Here is an 18,224-nt window from a genome sequence, read left to right as displayed (position 1 = left end):
AAAAGTGTTCGGGGATGTCCCTCCCCCGTGCAGCTGCGATAATGGCCTCGTGCGACACACAATCGAAGGCCTTGCGGACATCCAAGCTCACAGCGTAAAGGCTCTTCTTCTGTTTCTTTAGGACCTTCATGAGGGCCTGAAGAGCTAACAGGTTGGTGCTTGTCGCTCTTGTCGTCTTCCTGAAATCCCCCCTGGAGGGGATGGAAGGAGCCTTCGCCGAGCAGGCCATCTAGCCGAGCAGGCCATCTAGCCGAGGAGCCATCTAGCCGAGAGCCTTCGGAGAACAACACACTGCTTTTGCCCCAGCTTCCCATAGAAGGGTGGTCCTGGAAGGCCCGGCCAGGACTATCCAGCGAGTCACCATCTCACTTTTCATTGCTTTTCTTTATCTTCTCCCCTCCTTGCTCTTCTTTCCTCTCTTCTTCTTGCTTTTCTTTTCACCTTCTTTGGTGGCAAGGGTCAATCTTGGGAAGTTCTTTTCACTCTCCAGAAAGCTGCACTTGGGTATCATGCAGAGGTACCTGCTACTGCGTTGTGTGCGGTCCCCTGGTTGGGCTCCGTAGTGGGCGGCAGGACATCTGCACCGAATGACATTCATTCTTCTTATGGACAAAATCAGCTAAAAAAATCCTATCGGCGCCTGAAGAGGAGCCGCACCGAAGAGCAAATGTTGAATTTGTTTGATCCAAGTTGTCCGGAACCTTGGTTTGCCAAGTTCCTGGTTCTGCACTCCGATGACGAGGCTAGACAACTGTCTAAAGTATCTCCTTTCCTTGTTGCTAGGGCACTCGAACACGAAATAGGAAAGTCCTTTCAGGCCAAGAAACTCAGCCCAGGAGACATTCAGGTGGAGGTCAACAACAAAGAACAAAGTATAGCACTGCAATCTCTAAAGAACATCGGGGAGATACCTATCTCAGTGACAACGCACCGAACACTGAACACCGTTAAGGGAATCATTTCCGAAGAAGAGTTAATCGAGTGCAGCGAAACTGAAATCGAAGAGGGCTTGAAAGAGCAAGGCGTCGTCTCTGCCAAACGTATAATCATGCGGAGAGATGGCAAGGAGATCCCGACAAAGCATATCATCCTGTCGTTTAAGCTGCACACACTTCCTTCTACTATCAAAGCCGGTTATGTCAATTGCCATGTCAGGCCATTTATTCCAAACCCTCGTCGTTGTTTCAAATGCCAGCGATTTGGGCACAGCTCCCAAGTCTGTCGAGGACAGTTGGTGTGTCCCGGATGTGCTGGCAAAGAACATACTCCTGAGTAGTGCAAAAAAGACTTCCACTGTGCTAACTGTGAGGGGGGCACCCGGTCTATTCTCGGTCGTGGAAAGAAGAAAAAGAAATATTGAGAATAAAAACAGAACAGAACTTAAACTACAAAGCACCACGAAGTTGCCTTTGCGTCATTAAAATCCTAATCATCATCATACAAAGCAGCACGAGCACAGCTCGAGTTCAGAAAGAAAGGAAGGTTTTCCGACGTGGTGCGCAGGGGAGTGGCGCCACCGAGGAAGTGCGTGGAGACACAGACCTGTTTTTTGGGTTCTGAGTCCCCACTCTACACTCCCCAACCTCAGAAGGCTACAGACACTCTGGTGTCTTCTGCCGTGACAGAGGCCAGCCGCTCAACTGGCCACAAAGAAACAGCCACGGCCTCCTCTAAGGTCGATGACACACAGTCGGTTGGGGACGAGGTCGTAAAAACCCCTTCCCAAAAAGGCACCCAAGGTATGGAGATCGACGATGACGACTGCATGTCACAGAAGTCATCGTCGAGCCTCCCCAGCATTCGTTCACAAGGGAAGGAAAAACGACAAAAAGGACCAGGAAGGGATTTCAGAGGGAATGACCAACAGAAACAACCCCCGCGACGGGTCCAACCTCCCTAAATGTTACAAGTATTTTCTGGGCGGTGTCACCAAGTGCTGTGATTTCTTTTCCTCCTTTTTAGTGTGACCGTTATGAACCACTTCCTCCAGTGGAACTGCCGTGGTTTACTTTCTAACTTGGACGACATTAACGATCTCTTCGACAAGTACAATGCAGCATGTTTCTGCCTCCAAGAAACATATTTAAGCACACACACACCAAATCCAATTCGTAGACACAATGCATTTCGAAGAGATCGAACAGACGACACTCGTGCATCTGGCGGTGTGGCTATCGTCACACGAGGAACTGTTCCGTCCAAAGAAGTCCACTTGGTTACAGTCTTGGAAGCCATAGCCGTGCAGATGTGTCTGGACAGAATTGTCACTATCTGCTCGGTCTATTTGCCACCATGAGGAAGTTTTGCACAGAGAGATATAGAACACTTAATCAGTCAACTTCCAACTCCATTTATACTCCTAGGCGACTTTAATGCCCACAATCTGCTTTGGGGCAGTGCAAGAATCGACAGCCGAGGGAAAATGTTGGAAAGGGTATTGTTAACAACTCCCATCTGTCTTTTAAATACAGGAGCACCAACGTACGTCCACTGTTCAAGTCAGTCTTTCTCGGTCTTAGATTTATCGCTTTGCAGTCCATCCCTATATCAAGATATAGAATGGAGCGTGGAAGAAAACCCACTTGGGAGTGATCACTTTCCGGTGGTCCTGAAATATATGTGTGCAGTCAATAGTCTAACAGCATGCCCCCCTAGATGGAAACTCCAAGATGCCGACTGGAATGCTTTCTCTAAAAAATGTCACCTGTCATTAATTCCTGTGGAGAGGATGACGATTGAAGAGGCCAACAATGTAATTACCAACGTCATCCTAGATGCAGCGACACAATCCATTCCCCAGAGTTCCGGACGTCTACCGAAACGACCGAAGCCATGGTGGCACAGCGAGTGCAAGGAAACTTGTAAACTGCAAAATCGTGCGTGGGGTACATTTCGGAGGTATCCCACATCACAAAATCTTGTTTTGTTTAAAAAGTCGAGAGCCAAGGCCAGATGGACGCGGAAACAAGCAAAGCGGTCATCTTGGCGCAACTTCGTGTCCTCCCTATCTCACAGTACCCCATCCAAAGTGGTGTGGGACAGACTTCGCAAAATTAGAGGAGAACACCGCAGTTATACAATCCCTCTTTTAGAAGTCAACGGGCAGGTGTGCGGAAGCCTACAAGAAAAGGCGGATGCGCTCGGACAACATTTTGAACGGAATTTCTTTGATATGGAAAAAGCGTATGACACCGCATGGCGATACGGAATCCTGCAGGACCTCTATTCCATTCGTGTAAGAGGTCGCCTTTTTAAATGCATTGCTGATTTCCTTCAGCACAGAACATTTAGAGTACAGCTTGGAACTACTTTATCCCGTTCATTTGTGCAAGAGAATGGTGTCCCGCAGGGATCCGTTCTTAGTGTGACATCATTCTTGGTTAAAATTAACTTTATAGCAAGTGTCATTCCACCTTCCATATCGTACTCTTTGTATGTGGATGACAGTAGTAATGACTGGACTCTCATAGTGCACAACGGTACAAGGCTTGTGGACACGTTTAATTAGCAATTAGAGCTAATTGGGCCCCCCACATTAATCAGGACGCTCCAGGGAGTCATTACACTAATCAGGGAGTATCTAAGACGTGTCCAGACCACACTGAGCGCTGTGCACTACGAGAGTCAATAAAAAATTAAAAAATAGACATAAAATAAAATAAAAAGATAGAAATAGAGTGGAGAGAAACAATTTATTCGAAAATCAACGATGTAGCGGCGAAGAAGCCGCTCCGCAACACCCGAGTGACCAGCACCCGCCATGTTGGTAGTTGGCACCCAGCAATTGCAGAGATCGACGACAGGTGGCCACTTAGTTGCAAGGCATCACACCAGATGGTGCCACCATCATAGCTCTAGACGAGAAAGACAGAGAACAAGATACTAGCGGCAGGTAAAAATGGCAGCACTGCTCCACAAGTCTAGGCATGCGAGAGAAAAGGTCTAACCGCTACTGCTAAAACAGCACGGAGAAAACAGTACATATCAGGGAAAGGGCGATCGCTTAGGCCTAACCACAGCGTCACAACACTATGCAGCTAACACAAGGCGGGAACCACTGGGCACACATCGCTAAACATGCGTCAACATGAACAAAAGGCTTGCTCACCGCAAAACAAGTCTAAACATGCGAGAAAAGGCTTAACACGATCGCGGTCAAATCACTCGTTGGCCGCCGCTAAACACGTCAAACATGGGAGAAAAGGAGCGCGTCAAATCACTCACCTTTTCCCCCGCGCCGACTGCTCATCAGCCAGGCAGAAACTGAGCGAGCGCGGACCACCCGAGCATACGTCTGCTCTCCGCGCCAGGCAGCCAGAAACTGAGCGAGCGCGGGGAGCGCACGTCTGCTTTCCACGACAGCCAGAGAGAAACTGACTGAGGCACCGCGCCGCGGTAGCCATGGATGCGCGCGCGCTCCTAGCGCCCTCTGCGCCGCCCGCGGGTGTTTTCGGTTTTGGCTCTCTGCTGCGCGCACGCTCCTAGCGGCGACGGGTGGCTTCTGAGTTTCGGTTTCACTCTCCTTTCTTTGCGCGCGCGTTTATCTGTATAAAGGCAGCGCGCACCACGCTCGCGTCATCATTCTGACCGGTAGGTGGAAAACGCCATGTGTGGTTTGTTCTCCTGCGTTTCTCGCCGGCGAGGAAAGACAAAAAACGAAGAGCTTCGCAAATTAATTAGCGGCATCGTGGAGGAAGCCTTTCAAGTTTACCGCCTGGAATGGTTGCAAGCGGGTCAAGAAATGTGTCAGGACAAGATGAAGACGCTCGACCGCATCTTAGCGGCGGACAGACTGGCGAAAAAGAAGTCCAACTTTAGCCTGGATAATCTGTATTGGGAACGCAGTTCCGATGTAGACGACGACGACGATGTGTAAATAAAAGCGATGCATTTCTCTTCGAGTCTCAGTCTCTTCTTTTTCTTTGCACAACGTGTACGCACGCAACATGCCTTCCCCCGAACCTTCTCGTTTCCGTCATCCTTTTCACTGTATCTTAAGCGGCCCCTCCATGTGCGGCAAATCTACTTTCGTTGCGAACGTGCTGAGGAACCTGAGCGACGTGGTGGACAAGCCTCCATCACAAATATTCTACGTGCAGAAATATGCTTCGCCGAGCATGCAGGACGAATTTGGGGCCTCCGTAAAATTTACCAATGAGCTACCGCGAGAGTGGGACACATCGCGCGCCACGCTGATCATCGTCGACGATCACATGACCAACGCCGGTTCTTTGAAGGAGGTGACCGATCTTTTCATTCGCGGTTCTCACCACGCCAACGCGTCGATCTTCTTACTCGTTCAAAACATCTTTTTCGGCAGTAGCCATTTTAGAACTATATCCTACAACGCCAGTTACGTTGTCCTGTGGTGCACCGTGCACCAGATGGAACATTTCGGGCAACAGCTATTTGGCAGAAAAAGATTGGAGTATTTTCTGGACGCATATCAACAAGCGATGTCATCGCCCCACGCTTATTTACTCGTGGATCTTCACAACTATACACACGAGGATCACAGGTTGCGTAGCAATATCTTTCCGGGCGAAGGTCAATATATCTACGCCCCGAAATGAATCTCCGCCCTCACCTCACTTTATTCAAAGTACTCTCCACTCTACCCCCTCCGCGCCGTCGCGCCGTCTTGAAACGTTCTTCCTCGTCTGACATGAAACACCTCTCCGAAATTTGCCTCAATGTATTGAACGGAAAGGTAACTCTAGCTCCAGACACGTTCGCGCGTTTGAAGAAGCACAAACACTTCTTACGACGACCCCGGCGTCGGGAACTTGGCACCCCCATCGCCCGGCAGCAGCCGCAGTAGCCCCCTCCTGCAGTCACGGTTGGGTCGCCGCAAGAGGGAGACCCCCACGTATAGCTGTGCGTGGCTTTCCCGTGTCTGAGGAAAGGGGGATCCTGGCGGTTGAGTGGACCCGGAGGTTGTTGTGGACCCTTCTGGGCCCCTCCGGTAAAGCAACACACCGCTTTGGCCCTTGCTTCCCATAGACGGGTGGTCCTGGAAGGCCCGGCCAGGATTATTCAGCTTAGTCGCCATCTCCCACGCTCATTGCTTTCTTCCTTTGTATCCTTCCTTCTAATGCTTCCCCTTTCACCTTCTTTGGCGGCTAGGGCAAACCTTGTGCAGTCTTTTCACTCTCTTGAAACCTGCGCTACGGTATAGTACAGAGGAACGTGTTAGTGTGTATGGCACACTCCCTCAGTTGGGCTCGATGGTGGGCGACACACCTGCTGTACCGAATAATAATACTTCTGTTTATGGATAATCAACACTCCAAAAAAACCGATCGGCACCTGAAAAGGAGCCGAACCGAAAGAACTGAGTTAAATCTTTTTGATCTAACCCCAGATCCCTGGTTTCCTAAGTTTCTAGTAATCCAGTCAACCGAAGATGGAAAATCACTGGCAAAAATCTCACCTTTCGCTGTGGCGAAGGACGTGGAAAAAGTCATTGGGAAAGCATACAACGCAAAAAAAACTGAACAACGGAGACATCCAGGTTGAAGTACAAAGTAACCAACAAAGCACTGCATTACAAACACTGAAAATCATTGGGAATACTCCTGTGAGTGTGACGACACATTGTACATTGAACATCGTGAAGGGCGTGATTTCAGAGGACGAGCTTCTGGGATGCACGGAACCTGAGATTGAAGAGGGTTTGAGTGACCAGGGTGTAGTATGCGCAAAAAGAATCATGATAAGGAGGGACGGCAAGGAAATTACCACCAAACACATTATTCTGTCCTTCAAACTACACACCATACCCACCAATATAAAGGCAGGTTACCTGAGCTGTAATGTTAGGCCCTATGTGCCAAATCCGAGACGCTGTTTCAAATGCCAGCGTTTTGGGCACAGCTCACTTGCATGTCGCGGACACCTCACATGCCCAAAGTGTGCTGGCAAAGACCACTCAGGAGAATCTTGCAGCAATGAATACCGTTGTGCTAACTGCCAAGGTAACCATGCAGTATACTCACGATCATGCCCGCGCTGGAAAGACGAAAAAGAAGTCATCAGAATCAAAACAGAGCAGAATATTTCCTACAGAGCTGCTAGAACCCAGTACGAATTTCAAAAGAAAGGCAGTTTCTCCGAAGTGGTGCGTAGGGGAGTGGCACCACAGAGGAAATCCATGGAGACTCAAACCTGCTCGCAGGTTATTGAGCCTCCACCCCACACTCCCCAAGAGGAAGCTGGGGGCACTCAGGTGTCTCCTGCTGCAACGGAGGTCAGCCGTCCAACTGGCCAAAAAGAAGCAGCCACGGCTTTTTCGCAAGCCGATGGTCTGCAGTCGATTTGGGACGGAGGCGTGACAGCCCCCTCCCAGAAGGGCACTCAAAGTATGGAGGTTGATGATGACGACAGAATGTCCCAAAAGTCATCATCAAGCCTCCCTGAAATGCACCCAAAAGGAAAACGAGAAAAAGGCAGAGGGAGAGGTATAAAGACAGGTGAACCACAGAAGCCACCCCCGCGAACGGTTCAACCACCTAAATGAAACAAGTGTTACTTAGTCGGCATAACCAAGTGCTGCGTTTAGTTTTCTTTCTTCTTGGAATAACCGCGACTATGAACCACTTCCTCCAATGGAATTGCCGTGGTTTGTTTTCAAACCTAGATGACGTAAATGATCTTCTCGATACCTATAATGCAGCATGCTTTTGTCTACAGGAAACTTATTTGAATACTACCTCTCCAACTCCTTTACGTAGACATAACATATTCCGAAAGGATCGAAATGACACGAATCGTTCATCTGGAGGTGTGGCGATTGTCACACGAGCGTCTATTCCAGCCAAGGCAGTTAACCTCACCCCGCAGGGGGCATCAGCGTACGCGGATGCTTGGTGAGTGGCGCCACCACGGACCCCAGCCCCCAGTCCCAAGGTGTTATCCGTACCGTGCCGAGGGGATTTAAGGTGAAGGGTAGAAACCTTGAACGGTGCCAGTCGGGGTTTTGGTCAAGCCCCGGCTGATGGGTTGTAACAACTCCGGGACCTTCCCACATGTATGGACATGAAGTATGGGCGACTTCAAGGAATGTCCGTGTATCAAACCTGCATGGTTAGAAACTCAAACTCCTCAAAGATGGCGGCCGCCAAACGACCGCGGACCGAAGACCTTTCAATTGTAACCAAGGGCTTCAGCCCAAAGTACCTTGTTCTTACATCTACCAGCAAAGATGGAAAAGAAAAATGCACACCATTAGGAAAAATGTCGCCTTTCTTTATCGAAAAGGCTATAAGATCACTTTCAAAGCATATCACAGAAATCAAGAAAATGAGATCTGGGGACATACTAGTGAAATGTACATCAGAAGCAGACTGCAACTACATACTGAATGCCAAAGAAATGATGGGGACACCCATTGCAGCCTCGTTGCACAAAACACTAAATACTTGCAGAGGAGTTATATCAGTTTCAGAACTGATAGATGTGCCAACAGAAGAGATCTTGGAAAATCTAAAAGAACAGGAGGTCATTGATGTACGAAAGATAAAGATCCGCAAGAATAATGAGTACATCACTACTAGAAACTTAGTCGTCACATTTGATCAACCTACACTCCCCGAGAAGCTTAAGATTGGATACCTCTCAGCAGAAGTTAGGCCGTATATTCCAAATCCTTTGCGCTGCTTCAGGTGTAATAGATTCGGGCATGCGGCTGATGCCTGTCGAGGTTCACCTTGCTGTGCACGCTGTGGCCAACCCCAGCATGAAACAAAGGATTGCAAGGGTTCTTGTAGTTGTGTTAACTGCTCAGGGGACCACCCAGCATACTCCCGATCATGTCCGAAATGGAAGCTTGAAAAAGAAATACTACACATCAAGGTGACACAAAACTTAACCTACCCTGAGGCAAGAAAGAAAGCATCTCCGTTTATCTGTGAAAAATCGTTCGCTTCTGTAATAAAAGAAAAGCCCAAAATGGCAACATGTGCAACCCAAACTGAGATAGAATCAGTACCAAATTCACAAGAAAAGCAAACCGACACTATTTTTCCTCCCACACAGAGCAGCACATCTACAGTGCTGCCTACCACCTCACATTCCCACATGGAAAGTTCCATGGAGTGGAATGATGAGGACTCGAGCTCTGAACTGTCCTTTGCCAGTTTGAGCTCACAACCACAAAGAAAGCATAAAGCTGGCTTGTCTGCCAGCGGCTCACTTCCTGATATTTCCGACAAAGAGCTGGCAGAAGCCAGAAAGAAGGCTCCAAGGCAGAAAATAACTGCACCCAAAAAGACATGATCAGACATCATCACACATTAGGACACTTACTGGACTGCTACTTCCTGGTATATTTGCTTTGTAACACATATGCTATGGGTCAGTCAGTTCTCCAGTGGAATTGCCGGGGATTCACTTCCAACATAGATGATGTTAACAATCTTCTTGACAGGTACGACACACTCTGTTTTTGTTTGCAAGAGACATACTTAAATACGAAACATGAAAACCCAATCCGTCATTGCAATATCTTCAGGAAAGATCGTACAGATGCCACTCGTTCATCAGGTGGTGTGGCTATACTAACACCAAAATCCCTTCCTACCAAAAGCTTTCCACTTGTAACAGATCTGGAGGCTGTGGCAGTCCAGATTTCCTTCCAAAGGATCATCACTGTCTGCTCCTTGTACCTACCTCCAAATATCAGAGTGAAAAAGAGGGAACTGGAAGATTTATGCAACCAACTGCCGTCACCGTTTCTAATCCTAGGTGACCTCAATGCGCACAACCCTTTGTGGGGCAGTGCAAGAGCTGACAGACGAGGAAAGATGATAGAAGACGTCTTACTTAATACCTCTCTTTGCCTCCTAAATACAGGCACTCCAACTTATGTAAATGCAGCTACACAGGCCTTTTCGGCAATAGATATATCGTTGTGTAGCCCATGTCTCTTTCAGTGCATAGACTGGGAAGTGGATGAGAACCCATATGGTAGTGACCACTTCCCAGTGGTCCTAAAGTTCCGTGGTAATTCAGTTAGTTTAACGACACGTCCACCGCGATGGAAGTTGTCACAGGCAGATTGGACTTTATTCGACAAAGAAGCTAATCTTGTGCCGTCATTCTTTGGATCTTTATCTGCTGAGCATGCAAATGATGTTGTAACAAGCACCATCATAAATGCAGCTAGAAAGTCCATTCCACAAACAACTGGTCTCGTCCCCAGGCGTCCTAAACCTTGGTGGACTAGTGATTGTGAAAAGACTCGTAAGGAACAAAATCGTGCTTGGGGAATCTTCCGAAGGTACCCGACCGCAGCAAATTTACTTACATTTAAGAAAACTCGGGCTGAAGCACGTTGGACCCGACGGCAAGCTAAGCGAGAATCGTGGAGGAATTTTATATCATCCCTAAACAATAACACACCTTCCAAAGTTGTATGGGACAGACTCAATAAGATCAAGGGTGATTATGCCAGCTTCTCTGTTCCATTACTGCAAATAAGTGGTACACCCTGTCAGGGCATAGAGCAACAGGCAGACGCGCTCGGTGAACACTTCCAAAGTATCTCAAGCTCGTCACACTATAGCAATGAGTTCTTAAAAATCAAAAAACAAGCTGAAAAACAGAATATTCCAAAGGGAACAGGTGACAAGTATGCAAATAATATGCCGTTACGATAACTGAACTGTTAAAAGCATTATCATCATCAAAAGTCACAGCTCCTGGACCAGACCGCATCACATATTCGATGCTCTGTCGACTGTCAAGGGAATCCCTAGAGGGCCTTCTTCAATTCTTCAACGTCGTTTGGAAAGAGGGTCACCTTCCTTCCCGTTGGAAGGTTGCAACCATTATCTCCTTCTTAAAACCAGGGAAAGATCCATCAAATCCATCAAGCTACAGACCCATAGCACTCACAAGTTGTCTTGGAAAAACTTTTGAGCGTATGATAAACAATCGTCTCGTTTATTACCTTGACGAAAACGAATGTCTAGACCGTTACCAGTGTGGGTTCCGGGCTGCGTGCTCAACTACTGATCATCTCGTGCGGCTGGAAACAGTTATTAGGGAATCGTTTGTCAGAAGGCAACACTGCCTCTCTGTCTTTTTCGACTTAGAAAAAAGCTTATGATACCGCATGGCGCTATGGTATCTTGCGAGATCTGTGCTCTTTTGGAATCCGTGGTCGCATGCTATGCTGCATCGCTGACTTTCTGGAAGGGAGAACATTCAGAGTTCAACTCGGCACGGCCTTGTCACGCCCATTTATACAGGAGAACGGTGTCCCACAAGGCTCTGTGCTGAGTGTCACACTCTTTATCGTTAAAATGAATTCCATTGCAAAGGTCATCCCCCCTTCTGTCAGCTATTCCTTGTACGTGGACGATATTCAGATATCTTGCAGTTCCGTTGACCTTGGTCGGTGCGAAAGACAGCTGCAGCTAACCATAAGCAAGTTAAGCAAATGGGCCAATGAAAATGGTTTTAAGTTCTCACCAGACAAAACGGTATGTGTTCCATTTTCCAGAGTAAGGGGGATAACACCCGAACCCACGTTGAAAATGAATGGATATGATTTATCAGTCAAGTCAGAGTGCAAATTCTTAGGTGTCATTTTTGATAGAAAGCTCACCTTCTCGTCTCATATGAAATACCTCAGAACAAAATGCATGAAATCCTTAAATCTTCTGAAAGTGCTGTCGCACAGGTCGTGGGGAGCAGACAGAGCAACTCTACACCGAATCTACATATCAATTATTCGCTCCAAACTTGACTATGGCTCTGTGGTTTATGGCTCAGCACGTCAATCTGTCCTGAGATGTCTAGACCCCATTCACCACCAGGGTCTGAGACTGGTACTGGGAGCATTCCGCACCTCGCCAGTCGAAAGTCTCTACGTGGAATGTAACGAGTGGCCATTGAGTAGACGGAGATTCTACTTAGCATCTTCTTATGCATTAAAAGTCAGGGGATACCTATGTCACCCAGCCTTGCCGAGTATCAACGGTACTCGTTTTGAACGGCTTTTCCTTCATAAGCCTGCTGTTGTCCCACCGCTTTGCGTGCGTATTCAAGACGAGGTTGAGTCATATGGTTTTTTCTGAATATAGTTGTCAGGTTGTAAAAGCTAGCGGGAGAGTTCCTCCTTGGCAGCCAATTCCAAAGCATAACACTTCATTAACTAAATATAAGGAACAGGATACTCCGCCTGTTGTGCTACAGCAGGAATTTCTGGCACTGAAGCAAAGTTTCGGAGAGCATGTAGCCTTTTATACAGACGGGTCGAAGACCTGTACAGGAGTTTCATGTGCGATGATAACCGAGGCTTCTACAACATCTCACCGCCTACCGAATATGTTATCAATCTTTAACGCTGAGGTTTATGGTGTAATCTTAGCACTCAATTACATCTTAGAACATCACATCAACTCTTCGGTCATTTACACTGACTCACTTAGTTCCCTACAAGCCATATGTAGCATACAGATGTCAAAGAACCTTCTTGTACAGAGAGCGCAGTGCCTTGCGAGTAGAATAATCAGCAAACATCTCCATTTAAACTTTTGCTGGGTACCCAGTCATGTGGGCATACCCGGCAACGAACGTGCTGATGCAGCTGCTACAGCTGCAATTTCTTTTAACATGACTCCATTCGATATTCCTTCTCAGGACCTCGTGGCGGTCCTAAGAAGAACGATAAACAGTAAATGGCAGCAACACTGGAACCAACAGCACCACAACAAACTCCGCCTAACGAAGGATACCATAGGGAATCAACCAAACAATTTAGGAAACCGTTTCCATGAAGTAATTTTAGCTCGATTAAGGCTCGGTCATACTTTCATCACGCATGGTTTTTTACTCCGTGGAGAGGAGCCTCCCCAATGCACTTGCTGTGGTGAGCAACTCTCTGTGGTGCACATCCTAATCGCTTGTCCATTACACGAAAATCACCGTCGTCGCCATTTTAAAGAATTTTATCAATATCACCTGCCCTTTCACCCCGCGCTATTGCTTGGGGATGAACCGCTTTTACCCTACATGAGAATTTTTAACTTTTTTAGAGATATCGGCTATCTAAATGTCCTATAAGTGAATGACTTACCCTTTTACTGTGGTTTACACATCGAATTCTGAGATAATTCGGTTTTAATTGAACAGTTACTTTTATCTTTCCACACACATCACTGTTTTGGCGCATTATAGTCTAGTTGCTCATGCGCCATAAAAACTGCAATCATCATCATCATCATCAGCAGCAGTTAACCTCAACACACAGTTGGAGGCTGTAGCAGTGCAGGTGTGCCTGGACAGAGTAATCACTGTCTGCTCCGTTTTTCTACCGCCAACAGCATCTATCACGCAAAATGACATAGAAGATCTATGCAGCCAACTTCAAAATCCTTTCATTCTTTTAGGCGATTTTAACGCGCACAACTCACTCTGGGGTAGTACAAGGACCGACTGTCAGGGAAAGATGATAGAAAAGGTCTTGCTATCATCTTCCATCTCTCTTTTGAATATAGGGTCACCTACGTACGTACATTCCGCTACACAATCTTTCTCGGCTTTAGATCTGTCTTTATGTAGTCCATCTCTTTTTGGAGTTTGAGAGTGGTCAGTAAAAGAGAATCCATTGGGAAGTGACCATTTTCCAGTGGTGTTGAAGTACCTGCCTCAAGTAGATATCTTAACAACATGTTCCCCTCGGTGGAAACTTGAACAAGCTGACTGGAACACTTTTTCCGAAAAATGCGACCTGTCTTTAATCCCTGTTGATAGGATGACAACTGACGAAGCAAACGATGTCATAACTAATGTCATCCTTGACGCAGCAACACAATGTATTCCTGAAGCTTCTGGTCGCTTGCCTAAGCGACCAAAACCCTGGTGGAACAAGGAGTGTGAAGAAACACGAAAATCTCAAAATCGTGCGTGGGGTAGATTTCGAAGATACCCCACCAGTGAAAACCTTGTTCTCTTTAAAAAGGCGAGAGCCAAAGCAAGGTGGACGCGCAAGCAAGCGAAGCGGTCCTCTTGGCAGAGCTTTGTATCATCCCTGTCTTCCAATTCTCCTTCTAAACTTATTTGGGATCGCCTTCATAAGATCAGAGGTGTACACATGAGCCGCGCTACCCCTCTTTTAGTAGTGAATGGTCAGCCATGTGAAAGCCTACAGGAACAAGCCAACGTTCTCGACGAGCATTTTGAAAGCGTTTCCTCTTCCTGCAACTACACCAGTGAGTTCCTTAAATTAAAGTGTAGTGCAGAGAAGAGGAAAATTCCAATGCATTCTGGAGACAGTCTGATGTATAATCAGCCTTTCACCAAAGTAGAACTTAATCGTTCCTTAGAGCACACAAAGGCAACTTCACCAGGCCTAGACCCGGCGTCGGGAACTTGGCGCCCCCATCGCCCGGCAGCAGCCGCAGTAGCCCCCTCCTGCACCAACGGTTGGGTCGCCGCAGGAGGGAGACCCCCACGTATAGCTGTGCGTGGCTTTCCCGTGTCTGGGGAAAGGGGGATCCTGGCGGTTGAGTGGACCCGGAGGTTGTTTAGGACCCTTCGGGGCCCCTCCGGGAAAGCAACACACCGCTTTGGCCCCTGCTTCCCATAGTCGGGTGGTCCTGGAAGACCCGGCCAGGATTATTCAGCTAGTCGCCATCTCCCTTTTCCTTACTTTCTCTTTTCATCTCCTCCTCCTCTCTCTCTTTCCTTACTCACCTTCTTTGGCGGCAAGGGTCAACCTTGGGCAGTTCTTTCACCCTTCTGAAACTGCACTAGGGTATATTGCAGAGGAAAGTGTTAGCGTGCCGGGCACGCTCCCTTGGTTGGGCTCCATGGTGGGCGACACACCTGTGCACCGAATCACTCTTTTCCTTGTATGGATTCAGTACACTCCAAAAAACATGATCAGCGTCAAAAGAGGCGCTGCACCGAAGCACCAACGAACTCGCTCAGCTTAGACCTGTCTCCAGAGCCATGGTTCCCGAAATTCCTTGTGGCCCATGCAGAGGACGAGACAAAGCCGTTATCGAAAGTGTCACCATTCCTCATTGCAAAAGAAATTGAAAAAAACATAGGGAAATCGTATAAAGCAAAGAAGCTCTCATCTGGAGACATTCAAATTGAAGTAGAAAACAGATCCCAAAGTTCAGCCCTTATGTCTATAAAGAAACTCGGTGACATTCCAGTATCAATCACAAAACACCGTATCCTGAACATTGTCAAGGGGGTGATTTCCGAGAGTGAACTCCTTGACTGTTCCGACATCGAGATCGAAGAAGGTTTGCGCGAGCATGGCGTTGTGGCGGCGAGGCGGATAGTCATGCGTCGGGATGGCAAAGAAATGCGAACCAAGCACATCGTACTGTCATTCCAGCTGCACAGACTCCCTCAAACAATCAAAGCAGGTTACCTGAACTGCCACGTGCGGCCGTACGTTCCGAACCCGCGGCGTTGCTTCAAGTATCAACGTTTCGGGCATGGATCACAGGTCTGCCGTGGACAGGAAACATGTCCAAAATGTTCAGGCAATGGTCACACACCAGAATCATGTGAGAACACGGTGCGTTGCGCAAACTGCAAAGGTGACCACCCAGTATACTCAAGATCTTGTCCCCGGTGGAAAGCAGAAAAAGAAATACTTCGCATCAAGGCAGAACAGAACATACCATATAAAGCAGCAAAAGCACAAACAGAGTTTGCTAGTAAAGGCACTTTCTCCGAGGTGGCGCGCAGGGGAGTCGCACCACTGAGGAAATCGGTAGAGACCCAGACTTCTGGGTGTCTACCTCAAACTCCCCAGCAGAAAGGTGGAGACACGAGTGTGTCTCTTCCTGCTCCTACATCTCCTGGGAGCACCCTGGCTTGCCAGGCACGCAGCAAGGAGATAGCCACAATTTCCAATGATGTTGATGGCACAATCTCAGTCTGGGACGGAACCATGCTGGAACCATCCCAGACCATGTCACAAAACATGGAATTGGATGACGATGACTGCTTATCCCAGAAATCGTCATCCAGTTTGCCAGGTGTTCTCTCTCAGGGCAAAGAAAAGAGAGAGAAAACATCTGGTCGAGGTAGGGGCAGCAGAACAAAAGACATGCAGAAATTACCTCCACCAAGAATAACCCCTCCTTGAATAAGACATTCATGTACACACAGTCCATAGGGGTATGTACCTGCATCCAAGGCACGATGAAGATATTGCTCCTTCTCCTTCTCTCTTTCTTCCTTCTCATGGGTCTAGGTAATATAATACAATGGAATTGTCGAGGTCTCTTTTCCAACCTCGATGACATTAATGACCTCTTAGAAGAACAAAAGGCAGTTTGCTGTTGCTTACAGGAGACATATCTACATGAGAACAGTGTAAATCCTTTTCGTCGACATAATGTATTTAGAAAAGACCGCACAGACAGCACCCGCGCATCTGGAGGTGTCGCTGTCATTGTCCCACAGTCCATACCTGCAACCCCCTTTGCTCTTGTCACAGACTTGGAAGCCGTGGCTGTACAAATATGCCTCGACAGGGTGATTACATTATGCTCACTGTACCTTCCACCTTCAATTTCAATTGAACAAAAAGACTTTGAGCATCTTTGTGACCAGCTTCCTCAGCCATTCATGATACTTGGGGATCTAAACGCTCACAATCATTTGTGGGGCAGTACAAGGCTGGATGGTCGAGGTAAAATGTTAGAGAGAGTTTTGATGTCAAGGCCTGTTTGTCTGCTTAACACAGGACAGCCTACATACATCAACTCTGCAACACAAAGCTTCTCTTGTCTAGACATTTCACTGTGCAGTCCCTCCCTCTTCGATTGTTTTGACTGGACAGTCCAGCAGAACCCAAGGGGAAGTGACCACTTTCCTGTCATCCTAAAATTTCGTGGTGTTGCGAACTCGCTTTCAACACGACCACCACGATGGAAATTATCTCAGGCTAATTGGGGTGAGTTTCGAATGAAAGCCAACCTCCATTTGTCATATTTTGAAGATATGTCCATTGAAGAAGCAAACAGTGTCCTTACCAGTATGATCATAGATGCTGCTCACAAATCCATTCCACAGACATCAGGTCAGCTCCCCAAGCGTCCAAAACCTTGGTGGACTGAAGAATGCGCGAAGACGAGAAAGGAACAAAATCGTGCATGGGGTATCTTTCGTAGATACCCAACACCACATAACCTCCTTGCATTCAAAAGAGCACGTGCCAAAGCGAGATGGACGGGAAAACAAGCAAAAAAGTCTTCTTGGTGCAATTTCGTTTCTTCTCTAACACATAGAACACCGTCAAAGAAAATATGGGACAGACTCCGGAAAATTAAAGGAGACTACCAGCGTTTCTCTGTTCCTTTTCTTTGTGTTAATGGAGTCCCCTGCCAGAGTTTAGAAGAACAGGCCGATCTCCAAGGTCAACATTTCCAAAGTGTGTCCAGTTCTGCTCATTACAACAGAAATTTCCTCTCTGTAAAGAATCGTGCTGAAAAACAAGCGATTTCAACCGTGGGTGGCGAAAATGACACATACAACCAGCCATTCACTATGGTAGAGCTCCGGCGAGCATTGGCCTCAGTGAAGGTCAGCGCTCCTGGCCCAGACGACGTGACATACCCCATGATCACCCACCTATCAGAGGAATCCAAAGAATGTTTACTAAAACTTTTCAACAAAGTCTGGGATAAGGGGCAGATGCCAATGGCATGGAAGACGGCAACAGTCATTCCACTGCTGAAGCCTGGCAAGGATTCTTCAAATGCAACCAGCTACAGGCCCATCGCCCTCACTAGCTGCTTGGGAAAGACTTTCGAAAGGATGGTTAATAATCGGCTGGTATACTTCCTTGAGGTGAATAACTGTCTTTGTAAATACCAGTGTGGATTCCGTGCAGGATGCTCAACAACTGATCACCTTATCCGCCTCGAAACTACAATTCGAGAAGCCTTTGTCAGGGGAAATCACTGTATTTCAGTGTTCTTTGATCTGGAAAAGGCATACGATACTGCCTGGCGGTATGGTATTGTTCGAGATCTTCACAGTGTTGGCATACGTGGGAGACTCCTTCGGTGTGTCATTGATTTTCTTAAAGGGAGAACTTTCAGAGTTCGACTAGGAACAACTCTGTCGCAATTATTTGTTCAAGAGAATGGAGTTCCCCAGGGCTCCATATTGAGTGTCACTCTCTTTATAATGAAAATGAATTCTATTGCTAGTGCTATCCCTCCATCTATATCGTACTG

General features: G+C 47.4%; 1 protein-coding gene across 1 annotated transcript; it reads left to right on the top strand.

Annotated features, from left to right (window-relative positions):
• Positions 1–14,863: 14,863 nt before the first annotated feature.
• Positions 14,864–16,123, top strand: LOC135373464 (uncharacterized). The gene has a single exon (XM_064606660.1). The coding sequence runs from the start codon at positions 14,864–14,866 to the stop codon at positions 16,121–16,123; it is 1,260 nt and encodes a 419-aa protein (XP_064462730.1).
• The last annotated feature ends 2,101 nt before the right edge of the window (positions 16,124–18,224 follow it).

This window comes from Ornithodoros turicata, unplaced genomic scaffold (assembly GCF_037126465.1).
Source record: "Ornithodoros turicata isolate Travis unplaced genomic scaffold, ASM3712646v1 Chromosome25, whole genome shotgun sequence".
Taxonomy (NCBI): Eukaryota; Metazoa; Arthropoda; class Arachnida; order Ixodida; family Argasidae; genus Ornithodoros; species Ornithodoros turicata.
Note: the sequence above shows the minus strand (reverse complement) of the source record. Positions and strands in the feature narration are given on the sequence as shown.